The sequence below is a fragment of the Tachyglossus aculeatus genome, chromosome 4 (assembly GCF_015852505.1).
Source record: "Tachyglossus aculeatus isolate mTacAcu1 chromosome 4, mTacAcu1.pri, whole genome shotgun sequence".
NCBI lineage: Eukaryota > Metazoa > Chordata > Mammalia > Monotremata > Tachyglossidae > Tachyglossus > Tachyglossus aculeatus.
In genome coordinates, this window is record NC_052069.1 from 9,150,269 (window position 1) to 9,168,168 (window position 17,900).

General features: G+C 44.0%; 1 protein-coding gene across 1 annotated transcript in view; it reads right to left on the bottom strand.

The window, feature by feature from the left end:
• WFS1 (wolframin ER transmembrane glycoprotein) overlaps positions 1-17,900 on the bottom strand; it is a 119,314-nt gene that overhangs the window by 33,991 nt on the left and 67,423 nt on the right. The window contains exon 3 of the mRNA XM_038745740.1: positions 3,136-3,218. Within this exon, the coding sequence (XP_038601668.1) occupies positions 3,136-3,218 (83 nt within the window). The remainder of the gene's footprint in view (positions 1-3,135; positions 3,219-17,900) is intronic.

Sequence of the window (17,900 nt, forward strand, 5' to 3'; positions counted from 1 at the left end):
CACTTCTCTGTGCCTCAGTTGTCTCAACTGTAAAATGGGAATTGAGACTGTGAACCCTATGGGGTACAGGGACGGTGCCTAACCTAATTAATAATAATAATGATAATGATGACATTTGTTAAGTGTTTGTACATATTTATTACTCTATTTATTCATTTTACTTGTACATATCTATTCTATATATTTTCTTTTGTTAATATTTTTGGTTTTGTTCTCTGTCTCCCCCTTCTAGACTGTGAGCCCACTGTTGCGTAGGGACTGTCTCTATATGTTGCCAACTTGTACTTCCCAAGCGCTTAGTACAGTGCTCTGCACACAGTAAGCGTTCAATAAATATGATTGATTGATTAAGTGCTTACTATGTGCAAAGCACTGTTCTAAGCACTGGGGAGGATACAAGGTGATCAGGTTGTCCCACGTGGGGCTCATAGCCTTAATCCCCATTTTACAGATGAGGTAACTGAGGCACGGAGAAGTTAAGTGACTTGCCCAAGGTCACACAGCTGGCATTTGGTGGAGGTGGGATTTGAACCCGTGACCTCTGACTGCCAAGCCCGGGCTCTTTCCATTGAGCCACGCTGCTTCTCTAGTTACTTTGAATCTACTTCACTTGTGCATTGCTTGCTGAGCTGTAAGGTTCTTGAGGGCTCAGGTCACATCTGACTTTAATGAACTTTCCCGTACTTTGCACATAGTAAATGCTCAGTAAGTTGAGCATTAAATTGAAAGACAAAATAAATAAATCTCAGAAGCCGCACAGCCCAGAGAAGCAGCGTGGCTCAATGGAAAGATCAAGGGCTTGGGAGTCAGAGGTCATGGGTTCTAATCCCGGCTCCACCAACTGTCAGCTGTGTGACTTTGGGCAAGTCACTTCACTTCCCTGTGCCTCAGTTACCTACCTCATCTGTAAAATGGGAATGAAGACTGTGAGCACCCCGTGGGACAACCTGATCACCTTGTAACCTCCCCAGTGCTTAGAACAGTGCTTTGCACATAGCAAGTGCTTAACAAATACCGTCATTATTAGAACAGTGCTTTGCACATAGTAAGCGCTCAATAAATGCCATTATTATTATTATTATTATTATTATTATTATTATTATTATTATTATTAAAGAGCATGGGCCCGAGAGTCAGAGGACCTGGATAGGAGGTACATTAATTTTTTATATAATAATGAAAATGGCAGCCTTTGTTGAGTGCTTACCGGGTGTCAAACACTGTACGGAGCGCTGGGGTAGATACAAGATAATCTGGTCCTACTCCTCCCTCCTACTGTGGGAGAACAGGGATTGAATCCCCATTTTGCAGATGGAGGAACTGAGGCACAGAGAAGTTCAGTGAACTGCCCAAGGTCGCACAGCACGTAAGAGAAAGAGCCGGAATTAGAACCCCTGTCCTCGGAATCTCAGGCCCGTGCTCTTTCCATTAGGTTAGGCTGCTTTCCCATTCAAGGAAAGGTTCATATAATCACTGAATAAAAAAGTCATGTCCCATGGAAATAGTTCATAAATCTTCTTGCTCTGGAGATTATCAGTCTCTTTAAGGGGGCTATGAAAAAAGGATTAGTGAATTTCAAGTGAAGCGCAGAACATTTCAAGGGACCCATCTCCACTGGGTTCTAATTCCCGCTCCGCCACATGTCTGCTGTGTGACCTTGGGCAAGTCACTTCACTTCTCCGGGCCTCAGTGATCTCATCTATAAAATGAGGATTAAGACTGTGGGCCCCATGGGGGATGGGAACTGTGTCCAACCTGATTAACTTGAATCTACCCCAGTGCATAGAACAGTGCTTGGCACATAGGAAGCACTTAACAAGTACCATTATTATTACCATTACCTTAGAAGAAGCTTGATTTCTGAAAAATGAAATGCAGAGATTGGAACCGTTCAGCCAGCAAAATGTTTTCAGCATGCTAATATACCTCACTGTCCCGGCTGATTATTCTATCCCTCTCACACGTATTCAGAAACCCAAGTTGGTTTCTGTTTTTCTCTGTGATGAGATTGTCAATAAATCAATCAATGTTATTTATCGAGTACTGTGTGCAGAGGACCATACTAAGCACTTGGGAGAGTAATAATAATAATAATTATGGGACTTGTTTAGCACTTACTATGTGCCAAACACTGTTCCAAGCACTGGAACAGATACAAGTACAGTAGCAAGTAATAAGAATAATAATAATGATGATGGTATTTGTTAAGCACTTACTATGTGCCAAGCACTGTTTTAAACGCTGGGATAGACACAGGGTAATCAGGTTGTCCCACACTGGGTTCACAGTTTGAATCTCCATTTTATAGATGAGGGACATTAAGCACAGAGAAGTGATTTGCCCAAGGCCACACAACGGACAAGTAGTAGGGTCGAAATTAGAACCCACGACCTCTGACTCCCAAGCCTGTGCTCTTTCCACTAAGCCATGCTGCTTAGACTTGACATTCACAGTCCCTGCCCACATTGAGCTTACAGTCTAGAGGATAAAGACTCTACCCTTGTAAGAGGGTTGATTAAAAAAAAAATCACATTTGCACAAAGACCCTGCCCAACGGGGGCTCACCGTAGGAGGGAGAACAGGTATTGAAACCCCATTTTAAAGATGAGGAAACTGAGGCAGAGGGAAGTTAAGTGACTTGCCCAAGGTCATTTAACACAGGCAAAGGGCCCAATTAAAGGCGTATCCCTGTCGAATCCCAAGTGCTTAGTACAGTGCTCTGCACACAGTAAGCCCTCAATAAATACGATTGAATGAATGAATGAATGAATCCATGCCATTTTCCCTCCATCTGCAACAAATGTTTTCTGTTAAAGGGGCTGGTGAAGAGCTTGTTGGCTGCTGAATATGATGGTATTTGTTAAGCACTTCCTAGGTGCCAGATACTGTACTAAGTGCTGGGGCTGATGCAAGCTAATCTGTTCGGACACAGTCCCTGTCCCATTTGGGGTTCACAGCCTCAACCCTGATTTTACAGATGAGATAACTGAGGTGCAGAGAAGTGAAGTTCCTTGCCCTAGGTCACAGAGCAGACAATCAATCAATTGTATTTATTGAGTGCTTACTGTGTGCAGAGCACTGTACTAAGCGCTTAGACAAGCGACAGAGGAAACTGGGGTTTCCTGTCAGGGTTACCTCAGTCTGTGCCTTTGGATCTCCAGCCTTGGCCTTTTCCAGAAGCTCTTCGAGGGATAGTTCGGTGACATCCTTCACCGTCTCTATAAAACAAAATGAAAGAAAACAAAACGTGTCAGAGATAAGGCCATTCGTTTTCTGGATTCCGACTTGAAAGATCTTCATGTTGGAGGGATTAGAAACTGATTGAAAAGTTTTCTTCCTTGGGTTTTGATTTCCTTGAAAACCCTCACCATTGGCTTTAAAGTGTGTGATCCCCTTGCCCCCTCCTACTTCATCTCGCTACTCTCCTACTCCAACCCAGCTCAAGAGCTTCGCTCTTCAAGTGCTAACCTTCTCACTCTGCCTCTATCTCATCTATCTCGCCGCGACCTCTCGCCCACCTCCTCCTTCTGGCCTGGAAAGCCCTCCCTCCTCGTATCTGATGGACAATTACTCTCCCACCATCTTCACAGCCTTATTCAAAGCCCATCTCCTCCAAGAGGCCTTCCTTGGCTAAGCCCTCCTCTTCTCCCACTTCCTTCTGCGTTGCCCTGACTTGCTCCCTTTCTTCTTCCCCCTCCTAACCCCACAGCACTTATCTGTAATTTACTCCTTTATATTAATGTCTGTCTCTACATTGTAAGCTCTTTGAGGGCAGGGAATATGTCTGTTTATCATTTTACTATACTCTCCCAAGTGCTTAGTTCAGTGCTCTGCACACAGAAAGTGCTCAATAAATACGACTGATTGACTGGCTGACTCAACTGAATGACCATGACTGCTTGCACGGATCCACATCACGTCTGTGCATTTGGCCATTCAAGCTGAATTCCAACTTTATTCTTCCCCTTTAAGCTCTTTAAGGGCAAGGCAAGGATTGTATCTACCAACTGTCTTGGCCTTTCCCAAGTGATCAGTACAGTGCTCTGTACAGAAGAAGTGCTCAATAAATACCAGTGATGGATTGATTTACCAAGACCTGCCAGGTTAGGGAACTGGATTTGAGATTGTAGATGATCCCTTCTGGAAAATGAAAACCGCTCTGGTCACTAGGATCCTGTATCTTAATTTAATGCTCAGGGAGGTTATGACTGGATATAGCTGAATGATTAGTAAGTGTTATTTATTTATTTGTAATGGTATTTGTTAAGCACTTACTCTGTGCCAGGAACTGTACTAAGCACTAGGGTAGATACAAGCACACCAGATTGGACACAATCCCTGTCTCACATGGGGCTCACAATCTAAATCCCCATTTGACAGGTGAGGTAACTGAGACCCAGAGAAACAAAGTGACTTTCCCAAGGTCACACAAAAGACAAGTGGCGGAGCTTAATAAATACAACTGAATGAATGAATCATTGGTTTCCACAAGGTTCTTTGTTACTCTTAGTTCTTGACCTTATTCTCTCAACTCCAAAGCACTTATGTACAGATCTTTCATTTATACATTATAAACTATTTATTTATATTAATGTCTGTCTCGGCCTCTGGACTGTAAGCTCATTATGGTAAGGGAATGGGACTGTTGTATTGTACACTCCCAAGCACTTAGTACAACGCTCTGCACGTAGTAAGTGCTCAATAAGTACCACTGACTGATTGAGCATCTCTCTCCCTCTCCCCCTCGCCCCCCTCTCCATCCCCCCATCTTACCTCCTTCCCTTCCTCACAGCACCTGTATATATGTATATATGTTTGTACATATTTATTACTCTTTCTTTATTTATTTATCTTACTTGTACATATCTATTCATTTTATTTTGTTAGTATGTTTGGTTTTGTTCACTGTCTCCCCCTTCTAGACTGTGAGCCCGCTGTTGGGTAGGGACTGTCTCTATGTGTTGCCGACTTGTACTTCCCAAGCGCTTAATACAGTGCTCTGTACACAGTAAGCACTCAATAAATATGATTGATTCATTGATTGATCTCTACTCACATGCCTTCAGCTATGCTCTCTATATGGATTTCTCTCATACTAATTGCTAGCCCTGCCCTCTCCCCCACCATCATATCCCACCTCTACTTCTGCCTCAAAGAGTTCTCAATCAATCAAAGATATTTAATCGGTGCTTATTGAGTGTAGAGCACTGTACTAAGCTCTAATCCCCTCAGCAATTCTGTCTATATATCAACTCTTCCAGTTTTCATCTGGCCACACAATAATAACAATGATGGCAATACTTGGTAACCATAATTATAATAATAATGATACTAATAATGATGGTGTTTGTTAAGCATTTACTATGGGCCAAGCACTGCTCTAAGCGCTGGGGTAGATACAAGGTAATCAGTTTGTCCCATGTGGGGCTCACATACTTAATCCCCATTTTATAGATGAGGTAATAATAATGATGGCATTTGTTAAGGGCTTACCATGTGCGAAGCACTGCTCTAAGAGCTGGGGTGGATACAAGGTGATCAGGTTGTCCCACGTGGGGCTCACAGTCTTAATCCCCATTTTTTGTAGATGAGGGAACTGAGGCACAGAGAAGTGAAGAGACTTGCCCAAAGTCACACAGTCTTAATCCCCATTTTACAGATGAGGTAATAATAATAATAATAATAATAATAATAATAGTAATAATAATAATGGCATTTAAGTGCTTACTATGTGCAAAGCACTGTTCTAAGCACTGGGATGGATACAAGGTGATCAGGTTGTCCCACGTGGGGCTCACAGTCTTAATCCCCATTTTACAGATGAGGTAATAATAATAATAATAATAATAATAATAATAATAATAATAATAATGATAGCATTTGTTAGCACTTACTATGTGCGAAGCACTGTTCTAAGTGCTGAGGTGGAAACAAAGGTGATCAGGTTGTCCCACATGGGGCTCACAGTCTTATACCCCATTTTACAGATGAGGCAACTGAGGCACAGAGAAGTGAAGTGACTCGCCTAAAGTTACACAGCTGACAAGCGCCGGAGCTCGCATTAGAACCCACGACCTCTGACTCTCAAGCCCGGGTTCTTTCCAGTAAACCATGCTGCTTCTGTGGTACACGCCTACTATGCATCAAGCACTGTACTAAGCGCTGGGGTAGATACAAGATCATGTAAGTTTGTTATGGGCAGGGATTGTCACTCTTTATTGTTGTATTGTACTTTCCCAAGTGCTTAGTACAGTGCTCTGCACACAGGAAGAGCTTAAAGGGCATGGGCTCTAATCCCGGCTCTTGCACCGGTCTGCTGTGTGACCTTGGGCAAGTCACTTCACTTCTCTGGGGCTCAGTTAACTAATCTGTAAAATGGGGATTGAGACAGTGAGCCCCACATGGGACAGGGATGGTGTCCAAACCCATTTGCTCGTATCTACCCCAGCGCTTAGTATAGTGCCTGGCACATAGTAAGTGCTTAACAAATACCATAATTATTATTATTGCAATTACTACTAATAAATACGATTGAATGAATGATTGGGGAAGCAGCATGGCTCAGTGGAAAGAGCTACAGGCTTTGGAGTCAGAGGTCATGGGTTCAAATCCTGGCTGTGCTGACTGTCAGCTGGGTGACTTTGGGCAAGTCACTTCACTTCTCTGGCCCTCAGTTCCCTCATCTGGAAAATGGGGATGAAGACTGTGAGCCCCCCGTGGGACAACCTGATCACCTTGTATCCTTCCCTGCGCTTAGAACAGTGCTTGGCACATAGTAAGTGCTTAACAAATGTCATTATTATTTATTTTTTAGACTGTGAGCCCACTGTTGGGTAGGGACTGTCTCTATATGTTGCCAATTTGTACTTCCCAAGCACTTAGTACAGTACTCTGCACACAGTAAGCGCTCAATAAATACGATTGATGATGAATGAATGACTGAATCAGATCCCACAAGGGGCTCACAGTCTTAGTAGAAAAAGCACAGGAACTGATTCCCCATTTGGCACATGAGAAAACTGAGGCACAGAGAAATGAAATGGCTTGCCCAAGGTGACACAGTAGTTAAGTGGCGGAGCTGGGATTAGAACTCACTCAGTCAATGGTACTTATCGAGTGCTTACTGTGAGCAGATCGTTCAGTCAGTGAATTGTATTTATTGAGCGCCCACTGTATGCAGAGTGTGACTAGACTGTGAGCCCGCTGTTGGGTAGGGACCGTCTCTATATGTTGCCAACTTGTACTTCCCAAGCGCTTAGTACAGTGCTCTGCACACAGTAAGTGCTCAATAAATACGATTGAATGAATGAATGAATGCAGAGCACTGTATTAAGCGTTTGGGAGAGTACAGCACAAGAGAATTGATAGACAGGTTCTCTAACCACAGGCCCTGTGGTCTCATTCACTCCAGTCCTTTTATATCTGCTCCCTAGCCAGAATTTAAGTTCCCTGTGGGCAGGATGATATCTTTTACAACTCTTGTAGTTTTCCCGGTGCTTAATACAATGCCCTGCGCTTCGTAGGTGCTCAATAAGCACCACTACTACTACTTCTACATCCTAGCTCGCTAAATGAGGCGATAATAAATTCAAGAGCAACTCACAACACGTGTTTTCTCAATGTACAACTGGTGCATTTTCATTTTAGCAGCACTTACTCATTGCCTGACAAGTCAATGAGCATTGCCAGCATCGGGAATTTCCTTTTAAAAAGAACAACAGCAAGGGTGGCCTATTGGTTAGCACACAGGCCTGGGAGTCAGAAGGACCTGAGTTCTAATCCTGACTCTGTCACTTGTCTGCTGTGGCACCCTGGGCAAGTTACTTCACTTTCTGTGTCCGAGTTCCTTCGATGAAAGGGGGATTGAGTCGATGAGCCCCATGTGGGACAGGGACTGTGTCCAACCCGATTTCCTTGTATTCATTCCTTCATTCATTCATTCATTCATTCATTCAATCGTATTTATTGAGTGCTTCCTGTGTGCAGCGCACTGTACTAAGCGCTTGGAAAGTACAATTCGGCAACAGATAGAGACAACAACGGGCTCACAGTCTAGAAGGGGAATCAATCAATCAATCGTATTTATTGAGCACTTACTGTGTGCACAGCACTGTACTAAGCGCTTGGGAAGTACAAGTTGGCAACATAGAGAGACAGTCCCTACCCAACAGCGGGCTCACAGTCTAAACGGGGGAGACAGAGAACAAAACCAAACATACTAACAAAATAAAATAAATAGAATAGATATGTACAAGTAAAATAAATAAAAACAGAGTAATAAATAAGTACAAACATATATACAGGTGCTGTGGGGAAGGGAAGGAGACAGGCAACAAAACAAAACAAGTAGACAGACATCAATAGCATCAAAATAGATAAACAGAATTACAGATATAGATGCCACCCCAGTGCTTAGTACAGTGCCTGGCACGTAGTAAGCGCTTAACAAATGCCACAGTTATTATTGTTATTATAATGATAACAATACACGGCCCTTTTTATTCCTTTAACTTCAATTCTGCACTAGTCAAAATCCTTGAGACTACGGAAAAGTTGATTTAAAAATCCAAATCAGTTCCAGCATTCTGGCTGGTCCCATGCAAAATCACAATGCAAAATGGTACTGTGAGTTTAGATCATCCCTTAATAGAAAATATATCTCTTTTTCTCCCTCCCTCTCTCTTCCCAACCCTCTCTCAACAAGGAGCTGGTATTTTCATCCCAAAGCTGGCTTTCCTTTTGTGTGGAATAACCAGACTAAATAGTACAGGAGCAGCGTAGCCTAGTGGATAGAGCACAGGCCTGGGAGTAAGAGGAACTTGGGTTCTAATCCCGGCTCTGCCCCTTGTCTGTTGTGTGACCTAGGGCAAGTCACTTCACTTCTCTGGGCCTCGGTTCTCTCATCTGTAAAATGGGGATTGAGACTGTGAGCCCCATGGGGTACATGGACCCTGTCCAACCTGACTTGAGAAGCAGTGTGGCTTAGTGGAAAGAGCATTGGCTTGGAAGTCAGAGGTCGTGGGTTCTAATCCTGGCTCTGCCACTTTCATTCAATCGTATTTATTGAGCGCTTACTGTGTGCACCTGTATATATGTATATATGTTTGTACATGTTTATTACTCTATTTATTTATTTATTTTACTTGTACATATCTATTCTATTAATTTTATTTTGTTAGTATGTTTGGTTTTTCTCTGTCTCCCCCTTTTAGACTGTGAACCCACTATTGGGTAGGGACCGTCTCTATAGGTTGCCAACTTGTACTTCCCAAGCGCTTAGTACAGTGCTCTGCACACAGTAAGCGCTCAATAAATACGATTGATTGATGATGCAGAGCACTGTACTAAGCACTTGTCAGCTGTGTGACCTTGGGCAAGTCACTTAAATTCTCCGTGCCTCAGTTACCTCATCATTAAAATGGGGATTAAGACTGTGAGCCCCACGTGGGACAACCTGATTACCTTGTACCTACCCCAGTGCTTAGAATAGTGCTTGGCACATAGTAAGTGCTTAACAAATACCAACATTATTATTATGATTATTATTTGCTGGTTTCCATCCCCGCACTTAGTACAGTGCCCGGCACATAGTAAGCACTTATTAACATATACCACAATTATTATCATTTTTTACTATTACCATCATTATTAATAAACACAGCCAACCCCAAAGGACTCTCTTGGTAGGTTTGGGTGCTTCACTAAAGTAGTCTAAATGGCCTGATGGAATTCTGCCAATTCAGATGCCTTTACTCTGAAGGGTTGTTTTTTTTTTTTAATGGTATTTGTTAAGCCCTAACTATGTGCCAGGCACTGTTCTAAGCACTGTGGAAGCTACAAGCTAATCCGGTTGGACACAGTCTGACATTCATTCATTCAATCATATTTATTGAGCACTTACTGTGTGCAGAGCACTGTACTAAGCGCTTGGGAAGTACAAATTGGCAACATATAGACAGTCCCTACCCAACAACAGGGCTCACAGTCATATTCCCCATTTTACAGATGAGGGAACTGAGGCACAGTTAAGTGACTTGCCCGAGGTCACCCAGCAGACAAGTGGAGCCGCCAGGATTAGAACCCATGTCTTTTTGACTCGCAGGCCTGGGCTCTCAGTGGAAAGAGCCCGGGCTTTGGAGTCAGAGGTCATGGATTCAAATCCCGGCTCCGCCAATTGTCAGCTGTGTGACTTTGGGCAAGTCACTTAACTTCTCTGTGCCTCTGTTCCCTCATCTGTAAAATGAGGATTAAGACTGTGAGCCCCCCAGGGGGCAACCTGATCACCTTGTAACCTCCCTAGCGCTTAGAACAGTGCTTTGTAATAATAACGATAGCATTTATTAAGCGCTTACTATGTGCAAAGCACTGTTCTAAGCGCTGGGGAGCTTACAAGGTGATCAGGTTGTCCCACGGGGGGCTCACAGTTTTAATCCCCATTTTACAGATGAGGGAACTGAGGTCCAGAGAAGTGAAGTGACTTGCCCAAAGTCACACAGCTGACAGTTGGTGGAACTGGGATTTGAACCCATGGCCTCTGACTCCAAAGCCCGTGCTCTTTCCACTGAGCCACGCTGCTTCTCCACTTTGTACATAGAAAGCCCTTAATAAATGCTATCATTATTATGATTATTACTAGGCCACCCCACTTCTCGACAACTGAATGGAGGCTGAAGGGATCGTTTTACAAACTCCTCCAAGGGGTGGCTTTGGTGAACTTTCCAGAGGGAATATGGGCAGGCTGCGGGGGGAGGCGAACGGGAAAGATGAAAATTCCCGGCTCCTACTGGAGCAAAAGGGCTTCGCCGCCACAAAAGGAAAATCTGGGGGTTGAGAGAGGAGAGAACGTGGGCAGCCAGCTCATTTACAGACAGATTGGCAGCTGTTCAAAAAGACACCCACGCCACTCCCCGCTTAACGTGCCTGGCAGGAGGATCGTTTCGGAAAGGAGAAGTCAAATGCTCTTAAATGTGAATCCTTAAATCTGGCAAGGTTCCAGTCCCCCCTCGCCCCACCCACCCCCAAAAGAAACTTCTCCAAAGCACCTAAAGCATGGTCTACAACTCACTGGGCCTCCATCTCAACTATCTCGCTGCCGACCTCCGGCCCACAGCCTGCCTCTGCCCTGGAATGCCTTCCCTCCTTGAATCCCACAGACAATGACTCCCTCTTTAAAGCCCTGCTGAAGCAGCGTGGCTCAGTGGAAAAAGCACGGGCTTTGGAGTCAGGGGTCATGGGTTCAAATCCCGGCTCCACCACTTGTCAGCTGTGTGACTTAGGGCAAGTCACTTAATTTCTCTGGGCCTCAGTTCCCTCATCTGTAAAATGGGGGTGAAGACTGTGAGCCCCACGTGGGACAACCTGATCACCTTGTAAATTCCCCAGCGCTTAGAACAGTGCTCTGCACATAGTAAGCGCTTAATAAATGCCATTATTATTATTATTATTATTATTGAAGGTCCATCTACTCCAAGAAGCCTTCCCAGACTAAACCCCCTTTCCTCTTCTCCCACTCCCTTCTGCTTCACCCTGACTCCCTTTCTTCATCCCCCCTCCCAGCCCCACGCCACTTACAAACACATCTTTAATTTATGTATTTATATTCAAGTCTTAGTACAGTGCTCAAGCGCTTAGTACAGTGCTCTGCACACAGTAAGCGCTCAATAAATACGATTGAATGAATGAATGAATCAATCAATCAATCGTATTTATTGAGCACTTACTGTGTGCAGAGTACTGTACTAAGCGCTTGGGAAGTACAAGTTGGCAACATATAGAGACAGTCCCTACCCAACAGTGGGCTCACAGTCTAAAAGGATGAATGAATGCAAGTCTGCCTCTCCCTCTAGACTGTAAGCTCATTGTGAGCAGGGCATGTGTCTGTCGATTATTATACTGTACTCTCCCAAGTACTTAGTACAGTGCTCTGCACACAATAAGCACTCAATACCACTGAGTGAATGGATTTCATTCATTCAATTTATTCAATTGTATTTATTGAGCGCTTACTGTGTGCAGATCACTGTACTAAGCGCTTGGGAAGTACAAGTTGGCAACATATAGAGACGGTCGCTACCCAACAACGGGCTCACGGTCTAGAAGGGGGAGACAGACAACAAAACAAAACATGTAGACAGGTGTCAAAATCATCAGAACAAATAGAATCAAAGCTATATGCACATCATTAACATAATGAATAGAATAGTAAATATGTACAAGTAAAACAAATAGAGCAATAAATCTATACAAATATATATATATATATACATATATATATATATAGATATATATATATAAGTGCTGTGGGGAGGGGAAGGAGGTAGGGCTGGGGGGATGGGGAGGAGGTGAGGAAAAAGGGGGCTCAGTGTGGGAAGGCCTACTGGAGGAGGTGAGCTCTCAGTAGGGATTTGAAGGGAGGAAGAGAGCTAACTTGGCGGATGTTGGGACGGAGGGCATTCCAGGCCAGGGGGAGGACATGGGCCGGGGGTCGATGGCGGGACAGGCGAGAACGAGGCCCAAGGAGGAGGTTAGCGGCAGCAGAGGAGCGGAGGATGTGGGCTGGGATAGAGAAGGAGAGAAGGGAGGTGAGGTAGGAGGGGGCGAGGGGATGGACAGCCTTGAAGCCGAGAGTGAGGAGTTTTTGAGGAATGAGGTGGTGACCCTTGCTCAGACCCCAGTCTTTTATTTAGTGATATCAAAACCATTTTCACTTAAATGGTAATATTCTTAGCATACAGATCCCTTGCCCACATCTTCCCTTTGGCCTGGAATCCATCAGTCAATCAATCATATTTACTGAGTACTTACTATGGGTAGTACAGTATAATATGTGCTATGTACCTATCTTTAAACCATAGAACAGGGCTTGACACATAGTATGCACTTAATAAGAATTATAATAATAATGATAATGATGGCATTTGTTAAGGGCTTACCATGTGCAAAGCACTGTTCTAAGCTCTGTGGAGGATACAAAGTGATCAGGTTATCCTGTGTGGGGCTCACAGTCTTAATCCCCATTTTCCAGATGAGGTAACTGAGGCCCAGAGAAGTGAAGTGACTTGCCCAAAGTCACATAGCTGACAATTGGCAGAGCCGGGATTTGAACCCATGACCTCTGACTCCGAAGCCCGTGTTCTTTCCACTGAGCCATGCTGCTTCTCTTCTGCTTAACAAATGCCATCATTATTTTTATTATTATTAATGGCATTTGTTAAGCACTTATGTGCCAAGCACTGTTCTAAGCACTGGGGGGATACAAGGTAAACAGGTTGTCCCACATGGGGCTCACAGGCTTCATCCCATTTTACAGATGAGGGAACTGAGGCCCAGAGAAGTTAAGTGACTTGTCCAAAGTCACATAGCTGACAAATGGTGGAGTCAGGATTAGAACTCATGACCTCTGGCTCCCAAGCCTGGGCTCTTTCCACTGAGCCATGCTGCTTCTCATTACTATATATTATAAATCATTTATTTATATTAATGCCTGATTCCCCCTCAAGACGGTAAACTCACTGTGCGGGGGGAACGCGTCTGCCAATTCTGTTCTACTATACTCTCCCAAGAGCTTAGTTCAGTGCTCTGCACATAGTAAGTGCTCAATAAATAGCATTGATTGGCTGACCAAACCTCCTGGGAAGGTATAATATGAAAGCATTAGTGATGATGATGATGATGATGATGATGATGATGATGATGGTATTTGTTAAGCCCTTACTATGTGCCAAGCACTGTTCTAAGCGCTGGGGCAGACACAAGGTCATCAGGTTGTCTCACGTGGGGATCACAGTTTTAATCCCCATTTTACAGATGAGGCAACTGAGGCACAGACAAGTGAAGTGACTTGCTGGTGGGCACGTTCCCTGCCCACAAGGAGCTCACAGTCTGGAGACTCATCATCAACATCATCAATCGTATTTATTGAGCGCTTACTGTGTGCAGAGCACCGTACTGAGCGCTTGGGAAGTACAAGTTGGCAACATATAGAGACAGTCCCTATCCAACAGTGGGCTCACAGTCTAAAACACTACCTCACCCTTCATGTCTCACAGTCTACCACTCTCAAAACCCTCCAAAAATCACACCTCTTCCAAGAGGCCTTCCCTGATTACGTCCCAATTTCTCCTTCCGCGTCGCCTAAGCCCAGCACTTACGCACACATCTTTAATTTATGTATTTACACTCACGTCTGTCTTCCTCTCTAGATTATAAGCTCACTGTGAGCAGGGCATGTGTCTGTCTATTGTCAGATTGCATTCTCCCAAGCGCTTAGTACAGTGCTCTGCACACAGTAAGCGCTCAATAAATTCCACTGAATGAATGAATGAGGTGCTGACTCTTGCTCAGACCCCGGCCTAAATAATAATAATTACGGTACTTATTAAGTGCTTAGTATGTGCCAAGCACTATTCTAAGCTCTGGGGTAGATACAAGTTAATCAGGTTGGACACTGTCCCTGTCCCACAAGGGGCTCACACTCTTCTCCCCATTTTTTACAGATGAGGTAACTGAGGCACAGAGAAATGAAGTGATTTGCAATGGGATCTGTATCCTTTAAGCCCTCACTATTCACCCCACCTAAAGCCTCACAGCACTCTATGCAGAAAATCATCACTTATTTTAATGCACGTTTCCCCCTGTGGACTGTAAGCTCATTGTGGGCAGGGAATATGCCTGCTTATTATTATATTGTACTCTCCCAAGAGCTCAGTACAGTGCTTTGCACACAGTAAGGGCTCAATAAATACAACTGAATGGATGAATGAATCGTGGCAACTGACTCTGCTGTATTGTATTCTCCAAAGCACTCAATACAACGCTTGGGGTAAGCACTCATTCCTTCACTCATTTCTTCATTCATTCAATTGTATTTACTGAGTGCTTACTGTGCTCAGAGTACTGTACTAAGCGCTTGGGAAAGGACAGTTTAACAAGAAACGGACACATTCACTGCCCCCAATGAGCTTACAGACTATCTAGACTTTGAGCCCGTCTTCTAGACTGTGAGCCCGTTCTTGGGTAGGGATTGTTTCCATTTGTTGCCAAATTGTACTTTCCAAGTGCTTAGTACAGTGCTCTGCATGCAGTAAATGCTTAATAAATACAATTGAATGAATGGAGGAGACAGAAATTAATAGAAATAAACTCAACAAACACCAATGGTTGGTTCGAAGCTAACGCGTCCTCTGGTCCAGGAGGGGACCCCTCCAATATACCCCAGTATCGCACTTTGGGGTTGATTTTTGACCTTGATAAAGAATAATAATGATAATGATGGCATTTGTTACATGCTTACTATGTGCCAAGCACTGTTCTAAGCGCTGGGGTAGATACAGGGTCATCAGGTTGTCCCACAGGGGGCTCACAGTCTTAGTTCCCATTTTACAGATGAGGTAACTGAGGCACAGAGAAGTTAAGTGACTTGCCCAAAGTCACACAGCTGATAAGCGGCAGATGAGGATTAGAACTCATGACCTCTGGCTTCCAAGCCCAGGCTCTTGCCACCAAGCCAAGTTGCTTTGCACACAGTAAGCGCTTAATAAATACAACTGAATGAATGAATGACTGAATGACAGGGACTTTGTCTGATCCAGTTATCCTGTATCTATCCCAGTGCTTAGAACGTCAGTTGGCACATAGTAAGTGCTTCACAAGTACCATAATTATCACACGTGTACATAAGTGCTGAGGAAAGGCATACAGAAATACATGTGCTAGAGGTGGCTAATATGTTGGAATGATTTGGATGTGGAGAGTTAATTCGGGAAGGCTTTTGTGGAAGACAGATTCCAGGAATGTGTTACACTGTTACACTGGTATTCTCCCAAGAGCTTGGTACAGTTCATAAATACAATACGAATTAAGCACTCAATAAATACAATATAAAGCTTACTATGTGCCATGCATTCATTCATTCAACTGTATTTATTGAATGCTTACTGTGTGCAGAGCTCTGTACTAAGTGCATGGGAAGTACAAATTGGCAACATATAGAGACAGTCCCTACTCAACAGCGGGCTCACGGTCTAGAAGGGAGAGACAGACAACAAAACAAAACATATTAACAAAATAAAATAAAATAATAAATGTGTACAAGTAAAATGTGCCATTCACTCATTAGCAGCTTGGCTCACTGGAAAGAACCCGGGCTTTGGAGTCAGAGGTCATGGGTTCAAATCCCAGCTCTGCCACTTTTCAGCTGTGTGACTTTGGGCAAGTCACTTAACTTCCCTGTGCCTCAGTTCCCTCATCTGTAAAATGGGGATTAAGACTGTGGGCTCCCTGTGGGACAACCTGATTACCTTGTATCCTCCCCAGCGCTTAGAACAGTGCTTTGCACATAGTAAGCGCTTAATAAATCCCATTATTATTATTATTATTTATTGAGCGCTTACTGTGTGCAGAGCACTGTACTAAGTGCTTGGAAAGTACAAATCGGCAACATCTAGAGACGGTCCCTACCCAACAACGGGCTCACAGTCAAGCACTGTTCTAAGCGCTGGGGTAGAGATACAAGGTAGTCAGGTTGTCCCACTTGGGGCTCAGTCTTAATCCCCATTGTATAGATGAGGTAACTGAGGCCCAGAAAAGGGAAGTGACTTGCCCAAGGTCACACAGCGGACAAGTGGCCGAGCCAGGATTGGAACCCATGACCTTCTGACTCCCAGGACCAGGCTGTAGCCATTATGCCATGCTGCTTCCCTGACTGACTGACTGATTCAAGATAGTTTCCCCCTCTAGCCTGCAAACTTCTTATTGGCAGGGAATGTGTCTATTGTTATATTATACTCTCCCAAGCGCTTAGCATGGTGCTTTGCACACAGTAAGCGCTCGACAGACTGTGAGCCCACTGTTGGGTAGGGACTGTCTCTATATGTTGCCAACTTGTACTTCCCAAGCGCTTAGTACAGTGCTCTGCACACAGTAAGCGCTCAATAAATACGATTGATTGATTGATTGATTGATTGATTGATAAATACGATGGAAGGAAGAAAGGCTTGAAGTGTTGTTCTTGGTGAAATCAGGGATGGGGAAGGGGAGAGGGAATTTCGGGCTGGTGGCACAAGAGGAGCAGAGCAAAGCACTAGTGCAGTAATTCATTTCTTCGGGCAGATTTTCAATCCCGAAGTTTCAGAATAGATGCCCGTCTGCCAATTCACAGAAGACTCGATCGTCATTCTGAAAAAGGCCCAGGGGATTCACTTTTAGACTGTGAGCCCACTGTTGGGTAGGGACCGTCTCTATATGTTGCCATCTTGTACTTCCCAAGCGCTTAGTACAGTGCTCTGCACACAGTAAGCGCTCAATAAATACGATTGATTGATTGACTGATTGATTTGGGGGCATGATACCAGTCGACTCAAAAAGAAAGAAAAAAATCAAAAATACTGCTCCAGATGGCACGGTCATAGGAGACTGAGTTTTCTGCCTCCGGCTTTCCTCTGAACGCGGCGCTGCTTGCTGCTTGCTTATTTCAATAATTTCATAAATGGTGCCCCTGGAGGCTTTGTTGAATTTTAACAGTGAATGGTGCAATCAATCAATCGTATTTGTTGAGCACTCACTGGATACGGAGCCCTGGCTGAACTTAATAATAATAATAATAATAATAATAATAATAATAATAGAGACAGTGAGCCCCACGTGGGACAGGGTCTATGTCCGACTTGATTTGATTATATCCAGTCCAGCACTTAGTATTGGGCCTGGCACATAGTTTTTAGACTGTGAGCCCACTGTTGGGTAGGGACTGTCTCTATATGTTGCCAATTTGTACTTCCCAAGCGCTCAGTACAGTGCTCTGCACATAGTGAGCGCTCAATAAATACGATTGATGATGATAGTAAGAGCTGAACAAATATCACAATTATTATTACTAATATAAGCAACCCTTGGAGGTTCTT